Raw genomic sequence first — 23,857 nt, forward strand, 5'->3', positions numbered from 1 at the left:
CATGGATTTCGACACTTTTGAGGTTACACACCCTTTTGAAAATCTGACAAAAGCAGTGGACCTCCCCTCCAGGCCCCTTCTTCCTCTGCAAAATGTATATTCATATAACATTCTCCCATCCATGTAGACCAAGGAGGGCCATAGCCTCAGGTTAAAAATTCCAGTTAGTGGATCTGATTGGAAATTGAGCAGAAATAGAGCTAAGAGATGACAATGAAGCACAACTTAGGCAGTGTTTAGTCTGAAGAATAAAATAGAAAGTGAAAGTGAAGTCGCTCAGTCATGTCTGACTCTTTGCAACCCCATGGACTGTAGCCTAATAGGCTCCTCTGTCCATGGGATTTTCCAGGCAAGAATACTAGAGTGGGTTGCCATTTCCTTCCCCAGAATAAAATAGAAATGCTCCATAATTAGATTTTTCCATTCCTGAAGTTCTTTACTTTTTAGAAGTTGGTTGATGCAAGGTGACTCTGTATCAGAGTGAAAGGTAGACCTCTAGGACCTGAGGGCAAGCCATGCTGAGTGGCTCCCAGATCTAACTACCCACGGTGATCCAGTCACAGAAAAGTGAGCCTCTTGAGCTCAGGGTTTTGGTCTGTTACCTTCACTGCTGGTCCCTGGTGTCTGACTCAGCGCCTAGCACTTAACAGATGCTCAGGAAATATTTACTGAATGCATGAATCAGTCTATCCTAGGTTGCCCCCACTCATGCTATCTTCCTCTCCTTTAGTTTCATTCTGAATTTATCAGATTCCTTGGTTTTGATTTATTTAAGAACTATTTACTGAGCACCCGCTCACTTCGTGGTGGACCATCACTGTTCTCTAGAATAGAATAACATAAGACTGAAGAGCTTCTGCTCTGGGTTAAAGTCTCAGTTCTGCTGCTTAAGAGGGATGGAAACCTCAGTTTCCTCTGCTGTAAAATGGTGTGAGAATCAGCCAAGGTGGTGCACCTCAAGCACTTCACACAATTCTTGACACACATCTTTGTGTTGTATTAAAAAATGTCAGTCTTTTTATTATCATTTATTACCTGGAGCCTTTACCATCTACTTTGTTGACTCTTCTCAGGCCCTCTTTACTTTCTGAGCCGACATTTCTGAACCCCAGAAGTTAATTGTTATCTATAGAGCAGATAATGTGTATGCAGCCTTTAAAAAGCTCCAGAATATTCAATCATGAGTATATTTAAATGTTGGGCACTCTTCTTATTTTTTCTTCTTCTTTATTTTTCTGTATTTTCAATTTTAATTAATAAGCGTGTATCATTTTCATCAGTTAAAAAGTATAAGAAAAAGTATTATAATGAAAAAATATACATTCTCAATTTTAATAAGTTGAGAGGTAGAAAACAAGAATATTTTATTCAATCTGGACTAGAGAATCAAATCAGGAACTCAGTTTGTCCTTGATGTCATCCGAATGAAAATGCCCAGACACAAACACCAGAAAAGGAAGAGTGCCCCCCTGAGCAGTCACGGCTGTGTTCAGTTTAGTGGATGTGAGGTGAGGAACTTGGACTCTTGACTTTGTGTCCCAGCTCTACCACCGCTGAACTGCACGTACAACTAACTCTAAAGAAACTGTTTAACTCTTTAAGCCTCCGTTTTCTCAGTCAATCAGGGATTCCCTGGTGGCTCATGTGGTAAAGAGTCTGCCTGCAATTCAGAAGACCTGGGTTCAATTCCTGGGTTGGAAAGATCCCCTGGAAGAGGGTATGGCAACCCACACCAGTGTTCTGGCCTGGAGAATTTCATGGACAGAGGAGCCTGGTGGGCTACAGTCCATGGGGTCGCAAAGAGTCAGACGTGACTGAGGGATTTCACTTTTCACTTTGACTTTTCTCATCAATGAAAGAGACAAATGGAGAACATTTTCCTTGTAGATTGTTATGTGCATGACTATCTTATTTCACACAAAAGTCTTTAGTATATTCTTTTTTCCAACTACATCAGTAACATCATCATTTTTTACATTTTATGTGGCATTTGTCACAACAGGCATTCCAGAACTGAGGCATTTGAGGTGGCAGATACTAAATGATCATCTGGATCAATATTGCCTTAATAGGACACTTGCACATTCTTAACAGTTGTAAAGTCTCCTTCCCCTTCATTTTGGTGATCAACAATACTAATGTAAATGTATTTGGTTTTTTGAAGTTCGCAGGGTATTAATATGCTGTAGCACTATGTAAATTTAAAGAAGTCATACATAGCATTTATTATCTTGGTATAAGAAAATGACATTGTATATATTTTGTCCATGTATGGCTTCCTCAGTGGCTCAGTGGTAAAGAATCTGCCTGTCAATGCAGGAGACTCAGGTTCGATCCCTGGGTTGGGAAGATGCCCTGGAGAAGGAAATGGCAACCTGCTCCAGTATTCCTACCTGGAGAATCCCATGGACAGAGGAGCCCTGTGGGCTACAGTCCATGGGGTCTCAAAGAGTCAGACATGACTTAGCAACTAGACAGTGTTTATACATATCTCCACTTCGATATCTGATCATCATCTTAAACTGATCATGGCCAAACCTGAACTTTGGATTTCTCACACCTGTCTTACCAACTGCTTTCCTTCCGCATGTCAGTAAATGAAACCAACATTTCATTACATCATCAGTTGCTCAAGCTAAAAGCCTGAGTCATCCTTCATGCCTCTCTTTCCCTCACATCTCATATTCAATTGATGACACAAATTATGTTTCCAAATTGAACCCTTCTCCTACACTGTTGCTGGAAATGTAAATTGATATAGTCATTATGGAGAACAGTATGGAGATTCCTTTAAAAATTAAAAATAAAGCTACAATATGATCCAGTGATCCCACTCCTGGGCATACCCTGGGAGAAAACCATAATTCAAAAAGATACGTGCATCTCAATGTTCTTTGCAGCACTATTTACAATAGCTAGGACATGCAAGCAACCTGAATGTCCATCCACAGAGCAGTGGATAAGGAAGATGTGGTACATATACACAATGGAATATTACTCAGCCATAAAAAACAATGAAATAATGCCATTTGCACCAACATGGATGAACCTAGAGATTGCTGTACTGAGTGGGGTAAGTCAGACAGAGAAAGACAAATATCACATGATATTGCTTATATGTGAAATCTAAAAAATGGAGGGGGTACAAATGAACTTATCTACAAAGTGGAAAGAGAGTTGCAGATGTAGAAAATAACTTACACTTACCAGGGAGCAAGGTGCTGTGATGTGCTGAGTCGCTTCAGCCGTGTCCGATTCTTTGTGATGCCATGGACTACAGCCTGACAGGCCCCTCTGTCCATGAAGACACTCCAGGCAAGAAAACTGGAGTGGGTTGCCATGCCTTCCTCCAGGGGATCTTCCCAACCCAGGAATTGAACCCAGATCTCCTGCATTGCAGGTGGATTCTTTACCATCTGAACCACAAGGGAAGGCCAGCAGTGGGTAGCCTATTCCTTCTCCAGGCCCCAGGAAGTAAGGTGGGGAGGGATAAATTGGGAAATTGGTGTTGATATATACACACTATTATACACAAAATAGGTAACTAATAGGAACCTGCTGGGTAGCACAGGGAACTCTACTCAATACTCCGTAATGACCTACATGGGAGAAGAATCTGAGGAATCATAGATATATTTATATGTATATCGGATTCACTTTACTATACCCGTGAAAATAGCTCAACACTGTCAATCAGCTCTACTCCAATAAAAATAAAACAAAAACTCCCCCCAAGCCGAATCCTCACCACAGCCCCCAGGAGCATCGCAGACACAGCCACCGTCCTCTCAGTCCGGGTGGGTGTGGCGGCAGCTCCCGGAGCCCTTTTCTGGGTTTTCCTGCGGTGGGGCCGGAGGAAGCGCTGACAACAGACCTCAGGCCATACCATTGGCTTGTGCAGGGCCCCCGGCATCTGCTGCCCGGTGACTCCCCACAGTACTGGAAATGAAGCCCAGACCGCTTAGTGGCCTTCAGATCTCAGTCTGAGGGGATAACTAAACTTCTGCAAAGCTCCAGACAGAAACTGGTTTAGGTTTTGTGGGCCACATAGGCTGTGTCACAAAATCACCTCCTTCTTCCTTGCCTTCATCTTTCTGTCTGTTTCTCTCTCCATCTGTCTCCTCCTCCTCCTCCTAACTCTTTACAAATGTTGTAACGGTTTCCTATGTCTGTGAGCCTATTTCTGTTTTGTAAATGAGTTCCTTTGGACCTTTTATTTTTTTTTTTAGATTCCACATATAAGTGATATCATATGATATTTGTCTTTGTCTGACTTACTTTGCTTACTATGATACTCTCTAGGCCCACACATGTTGCTGCAAATGGCACTATTTCATTTTTTTTTAATGACTGAGTGGTAGTCCATTGTATATGTATACCACATCTTCAGTTACGGTTACCAAAGAGAAAGGCGAGGGAGGGTAGTGAATTAGGCACTTGGGGTTAACACATGAACACTAGACTACTATACATAAAATAGATAAACAAGGACCCACTGTATAGCATAGGAAACTATATTCAATATCTTGTAGTAATGTATAATGGAAAAGAATCTGGGAAAGAATGTGTGTGTGTGTGTGTGTGTGTAATTGAATCTCACCCACCTCTCACCCTCTGCCTTGCTCACTCTGCTGTAGCCTCAGTGGCCTGCAGGCTGCCCGTGAGCACAACCACCACCCTCTGCTAAGGGCCGGGCACGCTCCAGACCTGTTTCCTCAAGTCACTTCATGGCTCACTTCCTTCCTTTGTTCAAGTCCCCGCCGGCAGGTGTCTCCTTGGCACTCGCCCCTCCCCCGCAGGCACCCTGCCCCTCACCCGGCTGTACCCTTTTTTTGTATCACATCCTATACATTCACCCCTTTGTCAGTTCTGCCACTGCAGAATGTCAGCCCCTCGATGTCAGGCTGTCTGTCTTGCTCCCCACTCTCTCGCCAACACCCAGAAAAGAACCTGGCGCTTAGTGGTCATTCAAAAATTACTTGCTGGATAAGTTAATAAATGTAAAAAAAAAAAGTTCTGTTGCCAGATAGTTTTCAGCCCCTGTAATATCCTTCATGCACAGCAAGGCGGCCCTTCTTTATAACCACTCAGCCCTGTGGGCTCTGGCTAGTAAAGACAGACCAGGTGAAGACACCACGCTGTGCTCTGGGTGACAGCAAGGACTGTGAGAAGCCAGCTCTATGTGCCGTGGGGTCTGAAGGTGAATCCAAGTGTGAACAGGGGAGGAGCAGCGGGAGGAGGGGAGCGAAGCCGGGCTTTGAAGGGAGGGGAACTGTCCAGCTCTCAGGAAGCTGATGTCACTGGAGCATCCTTGGCTGATAAGTGCTCAGTGGAGCCGATTCCTGATGTCTCTTGAGGATGGAGAGAAGCATCTCTTGGAGCCACAGGAAGAGCACTGAGATAAACTGTCCCTCCCTGGAATATACAGCTAAACCAGCCTTCGATCCTGTTAGCAGAGACATTGAAGAGATGGTGCTTATCAGGTCCAGATGGGACATGGTGGAAAGATCTAGTATTTCTGGAGCCACTGAATAGAACATAGTGACTCCCAGCCCCAGGCACAAACACCCCAAAACCTCTTCCGAGGGGTCCCTTTGGATTGGCAAGTGAGGGGGGTACATCTAGAGCAGGCAGATATACCCTTCTCCCACCCTACACCCCTACCCGGCCTTGTTCCAGTCCAGATGTCATTGCAAAAGAGAGGCTGGGCCCCTTCCACCCAGGGGGTGGATGGGATGCTGCATAGGTGGTCCTATGGAGGACTCCCAGGCAACTTGGTGCCAACATCCTCAAGTTCTGGCTCAGGGTCAGACAGTGAGCCTTGGATCAAGCAGTGAGATTGGCTATAAACTGACTCATACACCACTCAAACCCACCCCTGCCCCAGGAGCCAAGTCGGGAAGTGAAAAGATATAGGCATCTCTTCCTTGGATGCCCCTTAGAATAGAAACTGGGGAGTGTAGGACAGGGGAGCCTGTTTACTGTCGAGATTGTAGAATTTTATGTCCAAGATCAAGAGTCTAGCTCTTGATTTTAGAAAATAAGACAGGTATAGAACATGGGGGAAATTGCAATGGTATTACAAATCAGACTGTCCATCACAGCCGTGCCTCAGGTGCTGTAAGCAGGAGGTCAGATGGTTTGGGATCTGATGACTGGTCTGCTGTGTGACTTTGGACTAGTTACTTGACTCTTCTGGCCTTTGGTGTTTTCACTTGTACAACGGTAGTGGTAAGTCTTGACATCATTATCTCATTGAGTTATTAGGATCACCAAGGAATTAAGAAAGTCTTTGCAAAGTTAAAAAGGCTCTAGTTATGTGTAATTTGATCCCTAATCAAGTTGTGTGAAATAGTAATACCAATAGAAACAAGAAACATCCAATGAGCACTGACCATGTGCCAGGCACCATGCCCAGTGTTCATATGTGTGTCACATGTGGTCCTCAACGGCAACCTTGAAAGAGGGCGCTCCATATATATGTCCCCATGAGCAGATGAGATCATAGGCCTCACAAGAAGTTAAATAACTTGCCCCAGGTCACACAGCTAGCCAGGGTGGACCAAAGTCTGAATTTAAGCAGTTTGTTTCCGGAGGATGTCCTGGGACCATGGGGCCTAGAGCCCCGATCTCCAGGCTGCCGGTCCAGCCTCTGCCTTGGCTTCCTTGGAGAAGATAACCACAGTCTGTCCAGAGAAGACCAATTCATCACTATCTCATCTCTGCAGAAGGGTTCAATCCCTGCCAACTGCAGAGAGGCTGTGGGGCCTTGACGTAGCCTGATGTCTATCAACTCTGACAGCCGAGGGTTCCAACAGGTTGCTATATCCCCCCAGTCCTGGGACACTGGAGAGATGCAGGAAAGAGGAGCTCCTCCAGGTTATGGGGGCGGGGGTGGGGGCAGCTGAGTGGGGCAGCACTTTCTCACTGGTGAGCCTCCCTCCTCGCACGTGGAGTGAGTCTCAGAAAAACATTTCCTTGAGAAAGCAGAACGGAGGCAATCTCTGAAGGGCAGGGCTGTCGTTTTCCATGTTCTCAGCAGGAAGAAGAGAAGGAAAAGCAGTCAGCACTCCGTCCCCTCGGCCTCTCCATCAGGAAGGGGTCTGGGCAGCCCCCCTGCAGGACACCACAGCACAGGAAGGCGCCGCTGCGGGGCAGGGCTCTTTGCTCAGACAGCCTGGTATTACTCCGTGTGGTGGAGGTTGGTGAGTTCGGCCAACAGGAAGTGGCAGATAAGAGCTTCCGGGTGCAAGCCTTTTCAGGTGGCCCAGGGTGGCGAAAGGACATGAAAACAGGTAGAAGAGGAATTCTTGAAAGAGCTGTGGCCTTAGTCCTAGACCAGAGAGGACCCAGGAAGCCTGGGCTTGTCAAACATCTGGGGGCTGCCCGGAGGCAGGTGAGTTTGAAATGGCCCCCATGGAGTTGAGGAAGGAGAGGCAGGGACTAGTGTAAGGAAACACGCAGGAATCTCATAGAAGGCAAGCGTAATGTAACAGGCAGAAGCTTCCAGAAGGGAGAAGAACCACCCTGCAGGCAGTGAGCGCTCCGTCACTGCAGGCGGTTCAAGCAGAGGCTCTGGTAGGATGAGAACTCAGGAATCCTTGAGGACCGCACTGCCCTGAGAGTCTGTGGTTGTGAGAAGAGGGAAGGTGGGAAGTGGGATGGAATGGGATGGGAGTGGTGGCATATTCCCAGGTCTGGCTGCCCTGGCCTTTTCCTGCCCTCAAGCTGGACCTCAGCTCTCCCGCCCCATTCTATCTTGGCCTTAGTGTCCCGGGACCACCGAGCTCACTATTTTCCTCCCCACAATAACTACTAATCCCTCAGTCCTGACCTCATGCACCCTGCTTGTTGCTGCGTGATGCTACTAGATAGTGACTCATTCTGGCTGGCTGTGTTACCTTTCTCAGGTAATATGATGCCATCACCTGGTACAAAGCCCTTGTCCCTGGAGCAATGGTTCTCAATCATTAGTGGGCCTCAGAATGAACTGCAGGGCTTGTAAGAAAACACAAGTTGCTGTCATTGGAAGGACTGATGCTGAAGCTGAAGCTCCAATACTTTGGCCACCTGATGCAAGGATTCGACTCATTGGAAAAGACCCTGATGCTGGGAAAGATTGAAGGCAGGAGGAGAAGGGGATGACAGAGGATGAGATGGTTGGATGGCATCACCAACTTAATGGACATGAGTTTGAGCAAGCTCCAGGAGGTGATGAAGGACAGGGAAGCCTGACAAGCTGCAGTCTATGGGGTTGCAAAGAGTCAGACGTGACTGAGTAACTAAACCACAGCAACAACCAGAGTTTCTCATTCAGTAGGCCTGGCATGGTACCCAGAAACTGGCATATCTAAAAAGTATCCAGGTATTGATGATGCTGCTTGTCTGAAAACCACTCTTTGAGGATCATTGCTCTAGACAACCTGAAAGGCCTGAAATCTTAGGTCCAAGGCTATGGATTCAGGCAAACCCATGTTGGAATCCCAGTTACACTATTTATGAGCTATATGATGATTGACAATTTACCTAACATCTCTGTGCTTCCATTACTGGCTCTGTAAAATGTTGATGGTACCACTTTCAAAGAGTTATTGTGAGGATGGAAGATGATGATTAGCTTAGACAGTGTTGGGGACATGCTAAGTAGGCAAGTGGGGATTTTAGACACCCCATCTCCACCTCCATGTGATAGTGGTGTCAGAGCAGAGAAAGGCATGCATTCTCGTCCAACTACACCCCGTGTGTTGGGCTCGTCCCATGTTATGCTTTCCCCATATACTCTGTGCGTCCTAGAAGAATGGGGATTCATCAGCAGTGGGGCCAGCCTTCAAATCTTGGTTTTATGTCAGGGGCCAGCCACACATTCTGAGTGACTAGTCCTTGGGGTGATTCTGCAGGAGGAGCCAGCTTGCATGTAGGACACACGAATTAGAATGGGATCATCTAAGGTCTCTTGTCCCTTTTCTGTTAGAGTCCCAGAGCCCCTCTTACTTGTAACTCATATCCTGTTATAAAGATATAACTGATAGTTATAATAATTGAAGTGCAGACTTAAGCCTCTTGCTGCAAAATCTCAAAGTGAGAGAATCTAGGGGTGACTTCAGATGGCCTGGAGCTGTTCTGAATGTTGCTGAAGAAAGGGTTCCTCTGGGAAAACACATGCCAGCTTCCACTCTGTGGGAGACAAATCGTGAAGTGGGTTACTTGGAATTACAGCTGGAGAGATGCTTCCTCCAAAGAGTTCTATAGTCAACTTTGGGAAGTACTCCATTTCTGGTTTCCTACTTGAGCTCCAGGATGCTCACTAGCATATTTAAGCCTCCTAGGAGTCCTGCAGTTAAGAGACATATGCAAACTATTGAACAAAGTAAACTTTGCTTACTACCAATTTTGGGAAACTAGTTCTAGGAATTTACAGCTTCTGGGTGCCTTCATACATAGTATCCCACCTGATTTTCAAAACAACTCTGAGAGGTAAATATAATCATACCCATTTTATAGAAGAGGAGACAGATTTATAACTTGCCCCAGGTCACAGAGCTATTGAAAAACGGCCTACCATTGCATGATCTGAGAAAGAATTTGGTGCATTTGATGGAATTTTATTTGTAGTAACAACAATCATAAAAACCAAGCAAAAACAAGCCAAAAACCAAAACAAAACCCCACTAAATGGGAATGGTACCTATTTTATCAAAACCCTTTCAGTGGACTACATTTATAGTAATTTTTCATGTTAGACTCACATTATATTATGATGTTGCCACAAAGAGAGATGGAACAGCACAGGTTAAGGGCGTAGATTCTGCATCTTAACAGAGTTTAATTCCAAGAGATGTCTGTTGACAGTTCTGTGAACTTGGGTGAGTTATTTCACTTTTCTATCCTGATTCACCCTCTGTAATTTTCAAATCTATTTCATAAGGTTTCACATGAGGTTTTACAATGCAAAGTTCTCAGAATGGTATCTAACACATAGAAATTCACTGGTGAAAGCATCAATTATTATTACTGCTATTGCTTTTGTTAATAATACTCTTATTACGTAAAATCCACTTGTCTTGAGAACCCATGAGAGTGGATTTGGATAGCAGCCAATAAGATCTAAGTCCTAGCTTGGCCCTCTCATTAAACAGCTGTGTAACTTTGGACAGTTGACTTAACCCCTTTTTGCCTCAGTGTCCCCTTGGAAAATCATGCCAGCCATCCAACGTAGTTCATAAATCGTTCTAAAAATTGTTCTCTGGGTAACTGATGAGAAAGTGCTTTCATAAACATAATACCAGGTCATCTCGTGTTCTTGATGTTCACATTTGACTGGGGCATGACCAGAGACAAAGCTGTGAAAGGGGGCTGGCTTGAAAGTACCTCTCTACTCTTAGTCTAGGATCTGAGAAATGGCCTCAACTGCTGAGGCCCTTTGATCAACAGCAGCAGTAATTATGACCAGAGTAATTTCATGGGCCTACACGGAAGCCAGAAGGGAGTTGTTAGTGGTGCTGGGAGTTTTCCTCTGCTAAACAATAGCGCCCTCATTCTGGGATTTCCCGGGCTGTCCTCTGTTGACGTTGGACGAGAGGGTGATTGTGTACACACACTGTCTCAGCTGGTGCATCTCAGACATCTGTTTCCTCCTGTGTTTCCTCATCTCAGACCCTGTGGACTGGATCCAGAGTGCCAGCCCCGATCCTGTCCTCAGGGGCCTTCATCATGGTCACCCTTTCCTGGGGGTGGGGGTAGGGGAGGGAGGAGCCTTGTTGGTGGATTGTGTACACGGCTGTGTGTGTGTGTGGCCATCTCCTGTGAGATCAGGATGCCTAATAAGAGTGGAATCAATTTACCTACCGTTTTTGTTCCAAGGGGAAAAAAAAACCCACTGGGGAATAATTTTTAGCCCACTTGTAGGATATTTGTGTCCCTTTAATCGTTCCATCATGTAACTTTTCCGTGAAAATCAATTGCACTCCCAAGAGCAGAGTTATTAGTGAGGCGCTTGGTTCCTCAACAGTCCCCAGGAAGTGTAGACCACGGCCCCTTGGGAAAGATACTGCCTCTTAAATTGCTAACCTTAATCCTTGGTGACCAGCACTGGCCCAGAATGAAAGGGCTGATCCCACAGGGAAAATAAAATAAACAAAACCACACCACCCTCTCCCCCACCAAACCACAACCACCGAAAACCAAACAAAGCAAAACCCGGCGACCCAGCACACCCCAGTGAGTCTGAGGGCAGATCTGTTCCAAACTGTTTCTCTGAATCACTCAGATGCAAAACCAGAACAGAGGACAAAAATTAGAAGCCACTGAACTTTCTTAAGTGCTTTGACAATAGCTGTCCATATTTCTGTGCCCGCAGTTTTGTGGCAGAATTTTTTTTTTAATTTTTTTCTTTTTTTTTTTTGCTCAAGTCATTTATTTCACCTTATGTGAACCCCTAGCCCAACTGAGTAGGCTAGATAAGCCCCAAATAAGTCTTTAAGTCACTTCCCAAAACATCTTTGGGTCCCCACGCCCTGACACCTCCTTCGGGTTAGAGCTGGAGACGGTGCTCTTCAGAGGGTGGGAGTTAGAGGGAGGATGGGCTGGGTGGAGGCCCTTCAAAAGGGGGTCAGAGGTCACCCGAGGATTGTGCAGTTTCTACCCTTTATCAGCTTCATTGAGGCGGTGGGAGGGGGAGGGGCTGGAGGAGGAGCCCCCAGGCCTGGGGTGTTGAGTAGAGCAAATAAATACCAGGGGCACCTGGCAACCTCGGATACGAGGGATAAACAAGCTCACTCTTCAGAGAGGTGTCCTCTGTTGTCTGGGACCAGTTCGGCTGCCCTGTGGAAGTCAAAACCTCTTGCCCTGGAGCTTTGAAGTTAGCCTTTACTTCCTTATTTGTTCACCCTGATTTTTTTACCCCGTGCCCCTTACATGTTCGGCAGTGTTTAGGTTGACTATAGAGAAATATAAGGCAGAATTTAAAAAGCTCTCCTTCTAGTAACCTTTAAAAGGAAATATCAGATATCCAGATTCTCAGCAAACACATGACTCTTTAGTCTGAGTAACCGTGGACTTCTGATTTCTTCCCAGGGGTCTGCCCAAGATGCCATCTCTGGTGCTTCCGGCCTCCCAATTCGGTTGGGTTTATTTTTCACACATTTTGCACGTTCTAGTGGAAGGAGTTATATACAGGGATTCTTCTGGAAGACGGGGGGAAGGGGAACTGGATGATCTTTCTGCCCCCTATAGCCCTGACATTCTGAATTTGTCAATTGTGTTTCATTATACCAATGATAAGCCAAGCACTATTCTGCCTGTACAAAGATGACTAAAATAGAGCATGGATTTCTAAGCAACTTATGGTCTAGTGGTAATAATATTAATATCAATACTAATATTCATACCAGCAAATAAAATGTACCAACCCTAACTCCAAAAGAGGATGGGCTGTTTTATAAAGGCTGTCAAGAAGATAGAAATAGACTACTGGGGACCACAGAGGAGGGTGTGTTCTGATGGGGCAGGGATTTAAGAGAAGTTCACCCACGGCATTAGTCTTGCTCAGGGTCCTGAAAGGACAACATTCTTTCAGGATATCATGCAGCAGAGAATGGAGGGACAAGCACTTGCAACCTGAGGGAACAGCCCAGCCAAGGGTGTGGTGGTGTGCCCGTGGGTGGCCTAGTCCAGAGGGGGTGGACAGACCACTGGGACGTTGGGAGGAGCGACTGGGGACCCTGTTCCACCCAGAAATCCTCTATCACCACCTGACCCCTGTCGCCGGAAGAAAGAAAGAAAATTGTGTGCCAGGAAGCAACCAATTAAACCCTGTTCATGGAACACATGACAGGCAGTGGCACTTTATATGCTGGGAGATGCCTTTACATAATTCTCTATCTTAAGAAAAAAGGGGAGAGGCCAGAGTGGAGAGAAGTCCTTTGCTAGCCCAGCCAGCCCAGCCCTTTCTAGGGGCGTATTCATTCATTCATTTGTAGATTGTCACTGTGACAAGGTGTCTGCCCCCTTGAAAGTCATGTGGCTTACTCTCAAACCCTCCAATCATTTCTGCAAGACCCCCTGCAGACCCCGGTGTTCCCAGGCTGACCTTCAGGTTACTCAGGCTGGCAGAGGGGAGACGGGACCTCCCGTGCTCAGACCTTCCTTGTCCCTGACTTTCGGCAAGAATTTGTTTCTTCAGGAAGGATTAGTGCTTTTCTAAAATTGGGTGCTCAAGTCTGGAAAGCCTGCCAGCTGAGTACTTCCTCAAACCTTTTATTTTAATTTTTATACACCTTCTTTCCCCATAGCCAAGACCATAGGGCCCTTCCAGAGTGGTACAGAGACTTCAAATAAGCCTGAGAGCCCCTGGCAAAAATTTCTGCTCACAAGTCCTCTTCATTATCCCAGGGATGGCATTTCTGGGCTTTCATTTCCTGTATGTAGTTTGACAATAATACAGACATTGCAGAGATAGGGGGTCAGGCAGACTGACCTGTCTGGGGTGTCTGAGTTGGTTGAATAGAGTCAATCACTCTCCCTCTCTGACCTTTCTTAGCAGGGCTGTGATGAATAAGTAAGTGAAAGTTGATCTGTGCCATGCTTAATAAATAGCTGCTAATATGGCTAGAATTTTCATTTGACAGGTGATGCTAAGCTTTTCTGTGGTCCTTTGCTATTTGATGTTGGTTATTCATGGGGGTGGGGTGGGGAGGAACAGTGGACTCCCCATGTCTAGCTAACTAGCTTATCCCTCACTCTGTGGTGCACACTGCTTCTGGTTGAAACTTTGTCAGCCTTGGGCCAACCACATAAAAGCTGGCATCTCCCCACTGTCCGCCTTATGTGTGGGTGGAAAGGCACCAGCCCACATTCAGGCCCGTCTAGAGAGCCCGTGTTGTCTGCCGCTCCCCGGGCCAGCCTCCACGGCGTCTGAACTTTACCCCATTAGTCACTGCTTTGGCTGAAAGAGTGGAAGACCCCTGTTAAACTGAAATCCGTTATCTGGGAAACACATTAAGCCATTTACAGCTGGACACAAATTGGTTTATCAGACAGGAGCTGGACTTGCAGGAGTTAGGAGTGAGAAGGAGCTTGAGAGATCATCAGGTATGGGCGAGGAAAAGAAAGTTCATGGAGGAGCCAGTCTCTGATATTCTAAACCTCAAACTGTGCTTTCTGGATTCTTCTTTCCTCCTCATTCTGCCTTGAGGAGCAAGATGGACTCCCCCACTTTCATTCATGAGATATGTATTATGTGTCCACCGAAGCTTGGGCTGCAATTCCGAGTAGAGAGGAGAGTCTACGGCCATACTACCCTGAACGCACCCGATCTCGTCTGATCTCGGAAGCTAAGCAGGGTCGGGCCTGGTTAGTACTTGGATGGGAGACCGAGTAGAGAGGAGGGAAGACAGATGTGGGAATGAGCCAGTGCTGGATGGTATGAGATGGATCTCTTGGATGCTGGGGATGGAAAGATCTAGAACACAGGACACTCTTGGCAAAGGGCAGAGCTCAGCCTCTCGGGCTTCAGCACCACTAGGGGTTGCCCAACACTGGGACCTGGAGTCCTGCCTCATGGCTACTGTGAGAGTGGAAGAGAGGCCACCCTCAAGGAGCTGGGCTAAGCTGAGAGTGTCACCTCCTGTGAGGGTCAGCGCTGAATTGTCAGGCCCAGGGGAGAGGTCAGAAGGCCAGAGCCTGAAAAAAGAAGCCAACAGCTGGGAGGAAGCAGACCCCACTTCAGGGCAGACCCTCACAAGCCTTGTTCCCACCAGCTTAGTCTTATGTGATTCACACGCAGAGAGGCTGATCTCTTTCTCTGAATTCACATCAAGGGCTTTGGTGGCAGAAGACAGAAATGGGAGGAAGAAGAAGAAAAGTTCTGGGAGAGGCACCTGGTGAATGAGAAACAGCTCTCCAAGGGATAGGAGGCTTAAGGCACCATGTCTGTCTCTGAAAATCTGCAGGGTCCTGACACGTGGTGAACGCACAGCCATTACCCCTTGGAGTCACTCAGGGCGTCTGTGGATTGCTGTGACATCAGTCTCCTTTTTCACACACCACTCCTCATTCAGGTCCTTATTCTGTCTCCCCTCTGTGATTTCAACAGCCTTCCAACTGGTCTCCCTCCCTCCAGCCTCTACCTTGTCAAAGCCATCCTCTTGCTATTTAATAGAGGTCCACCTATAAAACGGGAACTTGGTCAAATCACTCTCCCAGTTCGTAAGAATTGAACGCAGAGTCTCCTTCATAAGGACCTAGCCTGCTCCAGCCTGACACATTGCCCCACTTCCTGCCACTGCATCTTCACATTCTGACCACACAGAACCTACCATGCTTTTTCAGTCCTTTGTACCCTTGAAACGTGCTATTCTTTTTTTTTTTTTTTATTCTATCTTCTTGGGATGCATGCCTCCTCTCTTCAGCCTGCCTTCATCCTTCCAGATGGAGGCCAGTGTCACCTCCCTGAATTTCTTCCAGTCTTGCTCATAACTTTTTTCTTTCTGGCCCAGCCATATATAGCCGTGTATAGCCCTCTTTTGAAGCACTTGTTACATTGCACTGCAACTAGTAATATATGTGTCCATCTTCCAGTAGAATGTATATGTGCATGGTAGGGGTGTGTACACACACACCCTCTGTTGATTCCCAATACCCAGCACAGAGCTGGGCAAGTGAGTCATGGTAGGTGATCAAGGAGTGTTTGCTAAAGAAGCTAGCATACCTGTGGTCTGATGGGTGTGAGATCTGAAAGCCAAGGCCATGGGATTTATTCTCTTTAATTAAAGCTGGGGCAGGTGCCCTCTCAAAAGGCACCCCTACCAGGTCCTCCGTGCACCATGAGTGGTGTTTTCTATCTTTGACCAGTCAGATTTTGACTGGGGACCAAATGCTCAGTGGCTTCCTAGAGACATGTGGCTTTTTAATGTTCTAAGTATCCTAGAGAATGTGATAAAACTGTAGATGCTTCCCCAGAAAACATACAAACACCCAGTCTCATAATATTTTCTTACAACCAGAAGGTCTCTGGACTCCAAGAAACTCCAGCTTAAAGCAGCTGCAATAGAGAGCTTGTGTTTTGCTCTCTTGGTCAATAAGCTTTTGTCCAGATTTATTTTCAGGAAAAAAAGTTATTTTAGAATTTTTCCAAACACATAAGCATATTTTAATGTGGAATATGCTTTTTAAATGCCACCTGCTCTCCCCTTTCTATGTTTCCCTAGGATGTGCCCCTTCCCTGGAGGAGCAAAGATGACTGTCTGTGTTTCACTGTCCAGAAATATATGTGGAGATATACACTGAAGGGTCCCTTGCAGACGTTCAGTCTAGGTCAGGGCCTCCAGCAGGATGTGGGACGTGGGCTGTGCTGCCGGGGTCTGGCTCAGTCCTCATTGCAGAGGAAGTTGCATGAACTTAGAAAAGGTCAGTTGTCAACAGTTTTCATTTCCTTCAGCTCCCACTCTGCACCAAACACAGTTCCAGGCACTTTGGGGGAACAAAACAGGCAAGGTCTCTGCTTTTGTGGAGTTTCTAATCTAATGGGATGAGGCAGAAAACAGACAAGAATACAGGTGGGTTAAACTCACAAAGTGAGTAGACCAAGGAAGGAAAGATGACAGTCCTGGGGTAGAAGAGTGTGGGAAGGAGAAGGTCGCTACCTGAAAAGTCAAAAGTCCCTTTGAGAAGGCGATGTGAAAATAAGACCATGGATAGGTCTAGGGGAAACCGGGACTCAGGAGAGGAACCATCAGGTGCAAAGGTTCTGAGGTGAGAAGGATTTCCACATGTGTGAGAAAAAGAAAGAAGGCCAGTGTTGTTGGAGTGCACAAGTCAGGGGGAGAGGCTGGGAAACGAAGCTGCAAGTCACAGAAACAGGATTTTTCAACTCTGAAGGGAAAGCAAATCCTGAAAAATGTGAGGTAAGGCAGCATTTTGATCTAGTTGCATGTTTTAAAGATCAATTTGAGAAGACCAGTACCGATTTTATCACCTCCCCTCATTGGGAACGGTTTTGACTTCCTGAAATGAATGCATAATCAAGCAGTTGCATGAGTTCTCTATCAGCAGGACAGAACCAGAATTTCCATCCCAAGATGTCAGTGCAGCCCGAATCAGATACAGCCCTGAGGTCTGGATGGCACGTGCCACCTTGCCATGGCGAGCAAAAGGATTCCTGAGCCTTTGCAGGGTACTGAAAATTGCTAGGGAGCCTTGGAGGGTCAGTGCTAGATTAAGGGACCCAAGCCAAGGGTTGAACAGGAAGGTGAAGAGATGCCAGCCACGCAAACTCTCAGAGGCAGGCACAGGGTGGAGGGGACCGGTCCCCAGGCTGCGGCAGGTGGAGGAGGCAGAAGGGGAAACCAAAGGCCACATTGCGTTCTCCTCGGTCCGCCTGTCCTCGTCTGTCCCCGCCCCCTCCACGGAGGTCCTTTCTCTGGCAGCAGCAGCCAGGTGTGTTTGAAAACACACTGCGTCCTTCACGTAGCAGGAAATAAATGATACTGGCGGAGCGGCGTGTGGGCTGGGGTGGGGAGTGTGTGTGTGTGTGTGTGTGTGTGTAGTGGGGGGCTGTCAGGGGGCGGGGAGGGTAGCAATGGTATATGCACCTCCAGTTGCTCCTGGGAAGCGTGTGTGTGTGTGTGTGTGGGGGCGTGGAGGGGGGTGACAGGGAGCGGAGAAGGTAGCGATGGTATATATCCACCTCCAGTTGCTCTTGGGGGGCGGCGGCCCCAGAGTGACCACTGTCGGACAACTTGAGTGAGTTCGGTGCAGAAACAAAATGCAGACGGAGCTGAGCGCACGTGGAGAGGGGCGCGGGCCGTGTCGGGGCTCCGGACCCGCGAGAACCGGGCAGCCACCGACTGCGCTCGGGTAGCCCCTGGGTTCCCGCCCCCGCGCCCCTCCGGACCTTCCCAAGTGCTGCCTGGCTGCCCCGCCCACCCACCCACACCCTCCGGGAGAGACTGAAGAACCTCCCCTCCGCAACCACCTCTGCCCCTTCCCCTCCTCGAGCCCCCTTCCCCTCCTCGAGCCCCCTTCCCCTCTCCCGCCGCTTCCGCGGCGGGGGTCCGGCCCGTAGAAGCGCCGGGGGCCGCGCGGGGCAGCCCGCGGGCCGGCGAGGAGGCGGAGAGCCCGCCGGCCCCGACCCCCCTCCGCCGCGGCCCCAGCGGCCCCCGCGCTGCGAGGCGCGGGCGCTCGGACGCAGGGGGAGCTGTTTGATTTGGCGGAGGCGGGGAGCGAGCGAGGGAGGCCCGAGAGCCGGGCAGCGCGGGCGCCGTGCTCCCGGGGAGGGTCCCAGCGCGCGGTGGCGGCCCCGGACGCCGGGGATGCCCGGAGGGGCCGGGGGCGGAGAGAACGACTCCGGACAGGGCGGCCCAACCTGCCGGCCGCGCGGGCAGGTGCTTCGGCCCCCTCCCCCTCTGTTTTTTTTTCTTTTTCCTCTTTTCCTTCCCTCCTTGCCTTGAAGTAAGATGAGCGTGATGCTGTGGCGCTGGGACCAGAATAACACCACCATGAAGCTGGTAAGGGTGGCTTGCAGCCCTCACTCCCAGGGCACTGCTCTGCTTTTTATTCCCCACCAGTCTCCCCCACCCCCACCCCTCCCATACCCATCAGGGCTGTCTCCCACGATGGAAAGCCCCTGAAGGGCGTCCCGTTCTTGGTATTTCCCTTATTGTTTTGAAAATAGATTTCAGGTGGTGTTTCCTTTTAAACTAGGAAAGTCGATGTGCATACGTATGTGTGAGCGATTGAAGGCGGGTGGGATGGGCTGCATATCTCCCAGACCCTTCCACCCAGGAATTCCTGGGGCTCTCTAGGGTTGCCCAAGCCGGGGATTGTCTCCTGCGCGTAGGTCCGTGCTCTCAAGGCGGGTCCTGGCTCAGCGTGGTCTGTCCCCCTCTCTCCACCCCGCCCTCATTGTGTTTTGATAGTTTGGGGTGCTAGCGAGTGTTGGTTTCTATTGAGGGTTGGCTTGTTTGGACAAATAAGCGTTGAGCCCAGCTTGAATATGCACCGCGACCTCTTCTGCCGCCTCTCACAATGCCTTCGTTTTCTTTCAAGCTTTTGAGAACCATCTAGGCTGCAGGTACTTTTTCCCTCCTCCGATTTCAAAAATAACCGCCCATCACTCTGGGGACGACTGCAGAGAGCGGCGTTTTTTCCTCTCTGCTCTAGGAAGCCTGAATGGTTTCTCCATAACAAGGGCAAAAAGGGATCGGGAGGCTCTTCTTTGGGTTTTGCTTTTGTGACTTCTTTATCTAATGGTTTCAGCTGGCGGGGACCTTAATTCCCCATGGAAGTCAGGCAGTACTGAGGCCAGGTCAGTTACCCCCTTGAATATCAGTTTCCTCCTCACTACATTGGGGCAAGTTTTCACCTTGTTGAGCGGACTGTGAGCATAAGAAATCATATTTGTAGGTTTCTGACCGAAACTAAGGGCTCAGTAGGGAATAGGTATTATTAATAAACTGGAATTAATACTTTTGGGGGTGAATTCTTTAAAGATGCTGCCCCCCCCAAAAAAAAAAATTCACAGCGGCTGCATTGGATACTAAGACGCTCAGTCAACCTAAGCTCGTTCTTCGTATAATGAACTTATTTGTTGGAAAAACGGCACCTTGCTTTTCATACTTCTTGTGTTATGTTTGGCCTGTCTCACTTTCAGCTACTATTTTACAACTTCGTTTAATGTGCTGTAACATGAGCGGACATTATGCACCTTCACTGCACTGTGTCAGGACTCCAGCTCCCTAATCCTTGCCTGGAATCTTTCTCCAGCCAGACTGCTGTGGGTGAGCCCAGAGTTTCACACATTTCCCCTCCAAGTTACACCTGAGATGCTGCTCTAAGATCCAGCGCGGGAAGTTTGGGTCCTGGTCTGGGCTGGGTAGTGACGGACAACCAGACCTAAAAGTTCTCAAGAGAGAAAGAAGTTATTTTCCAGGCAGGGAAAATGTGGCACGTGGCAGGGGATGGTTTCTACAGCTTTGGTAGCAGGTGGCCACGGTAAGGGCTGGCATGTCCTCACGGCTCCAAAACAGCTGCCCCGTTTTAGCTTGTGGAGGGAGCGTTCCCCCACATGGGTCAAAGGTCAGCCTTTATTGGGTCTGTCTTGGGTCTTCAGATCTGAGGCTCACTTTTCAAATGAACTGTGAGGACCACCCAAGGTAGCTGTGGTCCAACCCAAGTACTCCTGTGCCAGGTGGGGGAGGGGCTGGAGGAGCTCGAACTGGGTGAGGCAACAGCTACTGTCCCAGGCAGGAGGAGCCACGGACTGCACCTTGACATTCAGAGAGCCTCTGCTACCCTCAAGGATGGGCCTCAGCTTTCTGCAGAATCCTCATGAAACCATGGCCACGTCATTAAGTGACACCTTGTTAGTTTGTTTCCTGTTTCATCCTTTGCTGATTGATTTACCTGTTTGTTAGGTGTTGACACTGTGCAGAGAGTCCTTTCACGGTGGGAGGCTGTGCTCCTCGGAAAAGACTTTGCTCTTAGGTGATTCTTGGTTGGAATTCTAGCCTTATCGCTTACTAATCTCAGAATCAGTTTTCTTCTTCTGTAAAAGAGTTTTATAGCCCTTTCCCCAGGCTGTGAACAGATGAAGTGAGAATATAGAAACAGGATCTGGCACCAAGGTCTGATATGTGCTGTGTGCTTTGTCAGTTGTGTCTGACTCTTTGCGACCCCATGGACTATAGTCCACCAGGCTCCTCTGTCCACGGGGATTCTCCAGGCAAGAATACTGGAGTGGATTGCCATGCCCTCCTCCAGGGGATCTTCCCAACCCAGTGGTTGAACCCAGGTCTCCCACATTGCAGGCAGATTCTTTACCATCTGAGTCACCGAGGAAGTCAAAGAATACTGAAGTGGGTAGCCTGTCCCTTCTCCAGGGGATCCAGGGGACCTTCTCAACCCAGGAATCAAACCGGGGTCTCTTGCATTGCCTGCGGATTCTTTACCAGCTGAGCGGGAAGCCCCAAGTCTGATATTTGGGTGTCTAAAAATGGGAACAATGGTTGTTGTTATTGTTATTTTCTTCAAAGGTAAATGTTCTGCTCTCCATTGTGTTGTTGGGTGAATGGTTTTTTTCTCCTAATGAGCTTGAAGAAAACAAACCTTTTTTTTTTGTTGTTTAAACCTTTGAGTCATTAGTGGTCCTCTGTAGGAAGGAACTCTCTAAGAAGTCAATTGTGTGTGAATAACCATCCCAGAATGGGGCCTGGGGCCAGAGGTGGGTGCCTGAACTTTTATCACTGGTGCAGTTCAATAAACATGAAGTCAGTTAACCCTTAGCTTGCAAGCTCACCGTTCTGATTGAGCAGTGGAACCAAAGGTTTTGCTTCATGTTCTATTTTAAGGTTAATTGGATGAAAATAAGGCTAAGAGTAATTAGAGGCAAAACCTGCATCTTTATGTATTATCTCTGCAGGGGGATGTCAGAAAGGCACCTGCCCACCTCGGGTAGAAGCCAGTAGCTGGTAGAGTCTTCTCTGTCCAAATCCCATCTGACAGGGTCATGGAGCCTTTGATGAAAGTGAGAGGAGGTGACTGACTGTTCAGACCTGAAGCACCCCTGGGAGGGGTGAGCCCAGGCCTGGAGCGTAATGTGGGTGGTTCTGACATCCTTATTGTTGCCTACCAACCCCCCCCCCCCCCCGCCCACCCCACTTTCTTTCTCTGAGATTCTTTCAACTTGGGCAGGGCAGGGAGAAGAAAATGATGCCACTTCTGGAGCAGCTTGTGTCCTCTGAGAAGTGGCCGCGTCAAAGAATGAGGAGAGGAAAAGCACAAGGAGGTGGGGAGCGGCCTCGCTGCCTGTCCTCAGGCAGAGAGGTGGGCGCTCCAGCTAGAGAGGCCCCCGGCCACAGCTCTTCAGGAACTGCTGGCCTTGGGACCTGGTTGCAGCCTCTGTGGCCTTGCTATGTGCATCTGTAAACAGGTATCACATTTGCCAACAAAGGTCTGTCTAGTAAAAGCTATGGTTTTTCCAGTAGTCGTGTATGGATGTGAGAGTTGGACTATAAAGAAAGCTGTGCGCTGAAGAATTGATGCTTTTGAACTGTGGTGTTGGAGAAGACTCTTGAGAGTCCCTTGGACTGCAAGGAGATACAACCAGTCCATGCTAAAGGAAATCAGTCCTGAATATTCATTGGAAGGACTGATGCTGAAGCTGAAACGCCAATACTTTGGCCACCTGATGCGAAGAACTGACTCATCGGATGCTGGGCAAGATTGAAGTTGGGAGGAGAAGGGGATGACGGAGGTGAGATGGTTAGATGGCTTCACCGACTCAATGGACATGAGTTTGAGTAAACTCCGGGAGTTGGCGATGGACAGGGAGGCCTGGCATGCTGCAGTCCATGGGGTCGCAAAGAGTCAGACACAACTGAGCGACTGAACTGAACTGGGTATCACAGTGCCTCACAGAGTTACCATGAGAATTAGAAAGAAGTGTGTGTCAGATTTTGAACTCAGGGCCTGATGAGTTGACAAGCAGTTGTTTCTGCAATTACAAGATGATCCCATAGCGTGTGTGTGTGTCTCTCTGCACAGAGGAAATACTGAACAGAAATAGTCACACTTGTTACCAGTGCCCAGTTTTGGGGGTAGATTATCAAGGATTTTTTTTTTGGTCTATACTTTTCCTTATGTTTTAGTTTTTGTGCAATGACCATTATTTACATTTATCATCAAGGAAATACAGAAAATCGCACTGCTAAAATAATCATAGAATTAATTAACGTTCAGCCTATTAATAGCTAACATGCATTGATCCTTTACTTTGAGCTTTATTCCGTTTCATCCTTGCCATAGTACTGTGCAAGAGAAACTGTTATCCCCATTGTTGAGATGAGGAAATTACAGTTTGGTGGGGTAAGTGACTTGCCTAAGATTCCAAGGTTAGTTACACCCATGGCTGATTCGTGTCAACGTATGGCAAAACCACCACAATATTGTAAAGTAACTAGCCTCCAATTAAAATAAATTAATTGAAAAATAAAGATTCCAAGGTTAGTAACTCATACAACCTCTGTCTTGTCTGATGGCAAAGGCCTTGCCTTGAACTGCTCTGCCATAACACTGTGAGTGGGTCCTGGGGAGCAGCAAGGCCTTCTGCTGAGCTGGGTATGTGTGAGTGTGCTGTGGACAGACCTGGGCTCACTGCTGGGGTTTCTTCCTGCGGGGGCCTCTCTGTGAGTTTCTACCTACTATTAACCTCTTTGGTCAGGGAGATGCAGTGAGTGAGGCAGGGACGAAAGGAAACAGAGTGTGCAGGGCTGGGTTGGGTCATCACCCTTCAGTGTCCTGGAAAATGCTTACAGGGCCTTCCCTCAAAAGTGGGGAGAAAGTGGCTCTGAATGAAGAATAATTGAGAATAATGATGATGAGGGACTGTGCCTCTGACCTCTGACCTTTCCCCAGAGAGGCATTGATCACAGGCCCCCTGGTCCTGCCCACAGCCAGGCTAACAAGCAGATTAAAAGAGGTCAGTGGGTTAAAGGGCCCCGTCTGCTTTTCTGCAGTTACACTGCCCCCTCCCAAAGGCCAGGATGCCATGGATGCTGCAGAGCCTGTGAGCAACCAGGTTCTGTGTTTAAAACGCAATGATCCTCCAGCTCTTATTCATCTTTCTGTGTGTGGACTGATCTTGTAGTGATAACTTTTGCTTCTTTCCTGGATAGAGCTGGTTGACCACTAATCTGAAGGTATTCCTCTCTTCTGCTGGAAAATAGCAGCAATTTCAGCTCTCAGAAACTTTTAGAACTTTTTCCTGCTTTCCACTAATTGTAACTGGCATAGATTTTACCATTTCCCAGGTACTGAAATCATCCTGTCCATTTTCTGCTAATTTCAAAAATCTCTAGAGCAA

The 23,857-nt window shown here is 47.9% G+C and overlaps 1 protein-coding gene across 11 annotated transcripts in view; it reads left to right on the plus strand.

Moving 5' to 3' along the window:
- Positions 1-23,857, plus strand: part of NAV2 (neuron navigator 2) — a 421,317-nt gene that overhangs the window by 51,862 nt on the left and 345,598 nt on the right. The window contains exon 1 of one of the 11 annotated variants that reach the window (XM_043874992.1): positions 18,218-18,503. The exons of the other annotated variants lie outside the window; for them this stretch is intronic. Coding sequence (XP_043730927.1) covers positions 18,453-18,503 — 51 coding nt within the window. The 5' untranslated portion in view covers positions 18,218-18,452. Of the gene's footprint in view, positions 1-18,217; positions 18,504-23,857 lie in introns of those variants that run through there. 11 annotated transcript variants of the gene reach the window in all.

The sequence above is a fragment of the Cervus elaphus genome, chromosome 2 (assembly GCF_910594005.1).
Source record: "Cervus elaphus chromosome 2, mCerEla1.1, whole genome shotgun sequence".
Taxonomy (NCBI): domain Eukaryota; kingdom Metazoa; phylum Chordata; class Mammalia; order Artiodactyla; family Cervidae; genus Cervus; species Cervus elaphus.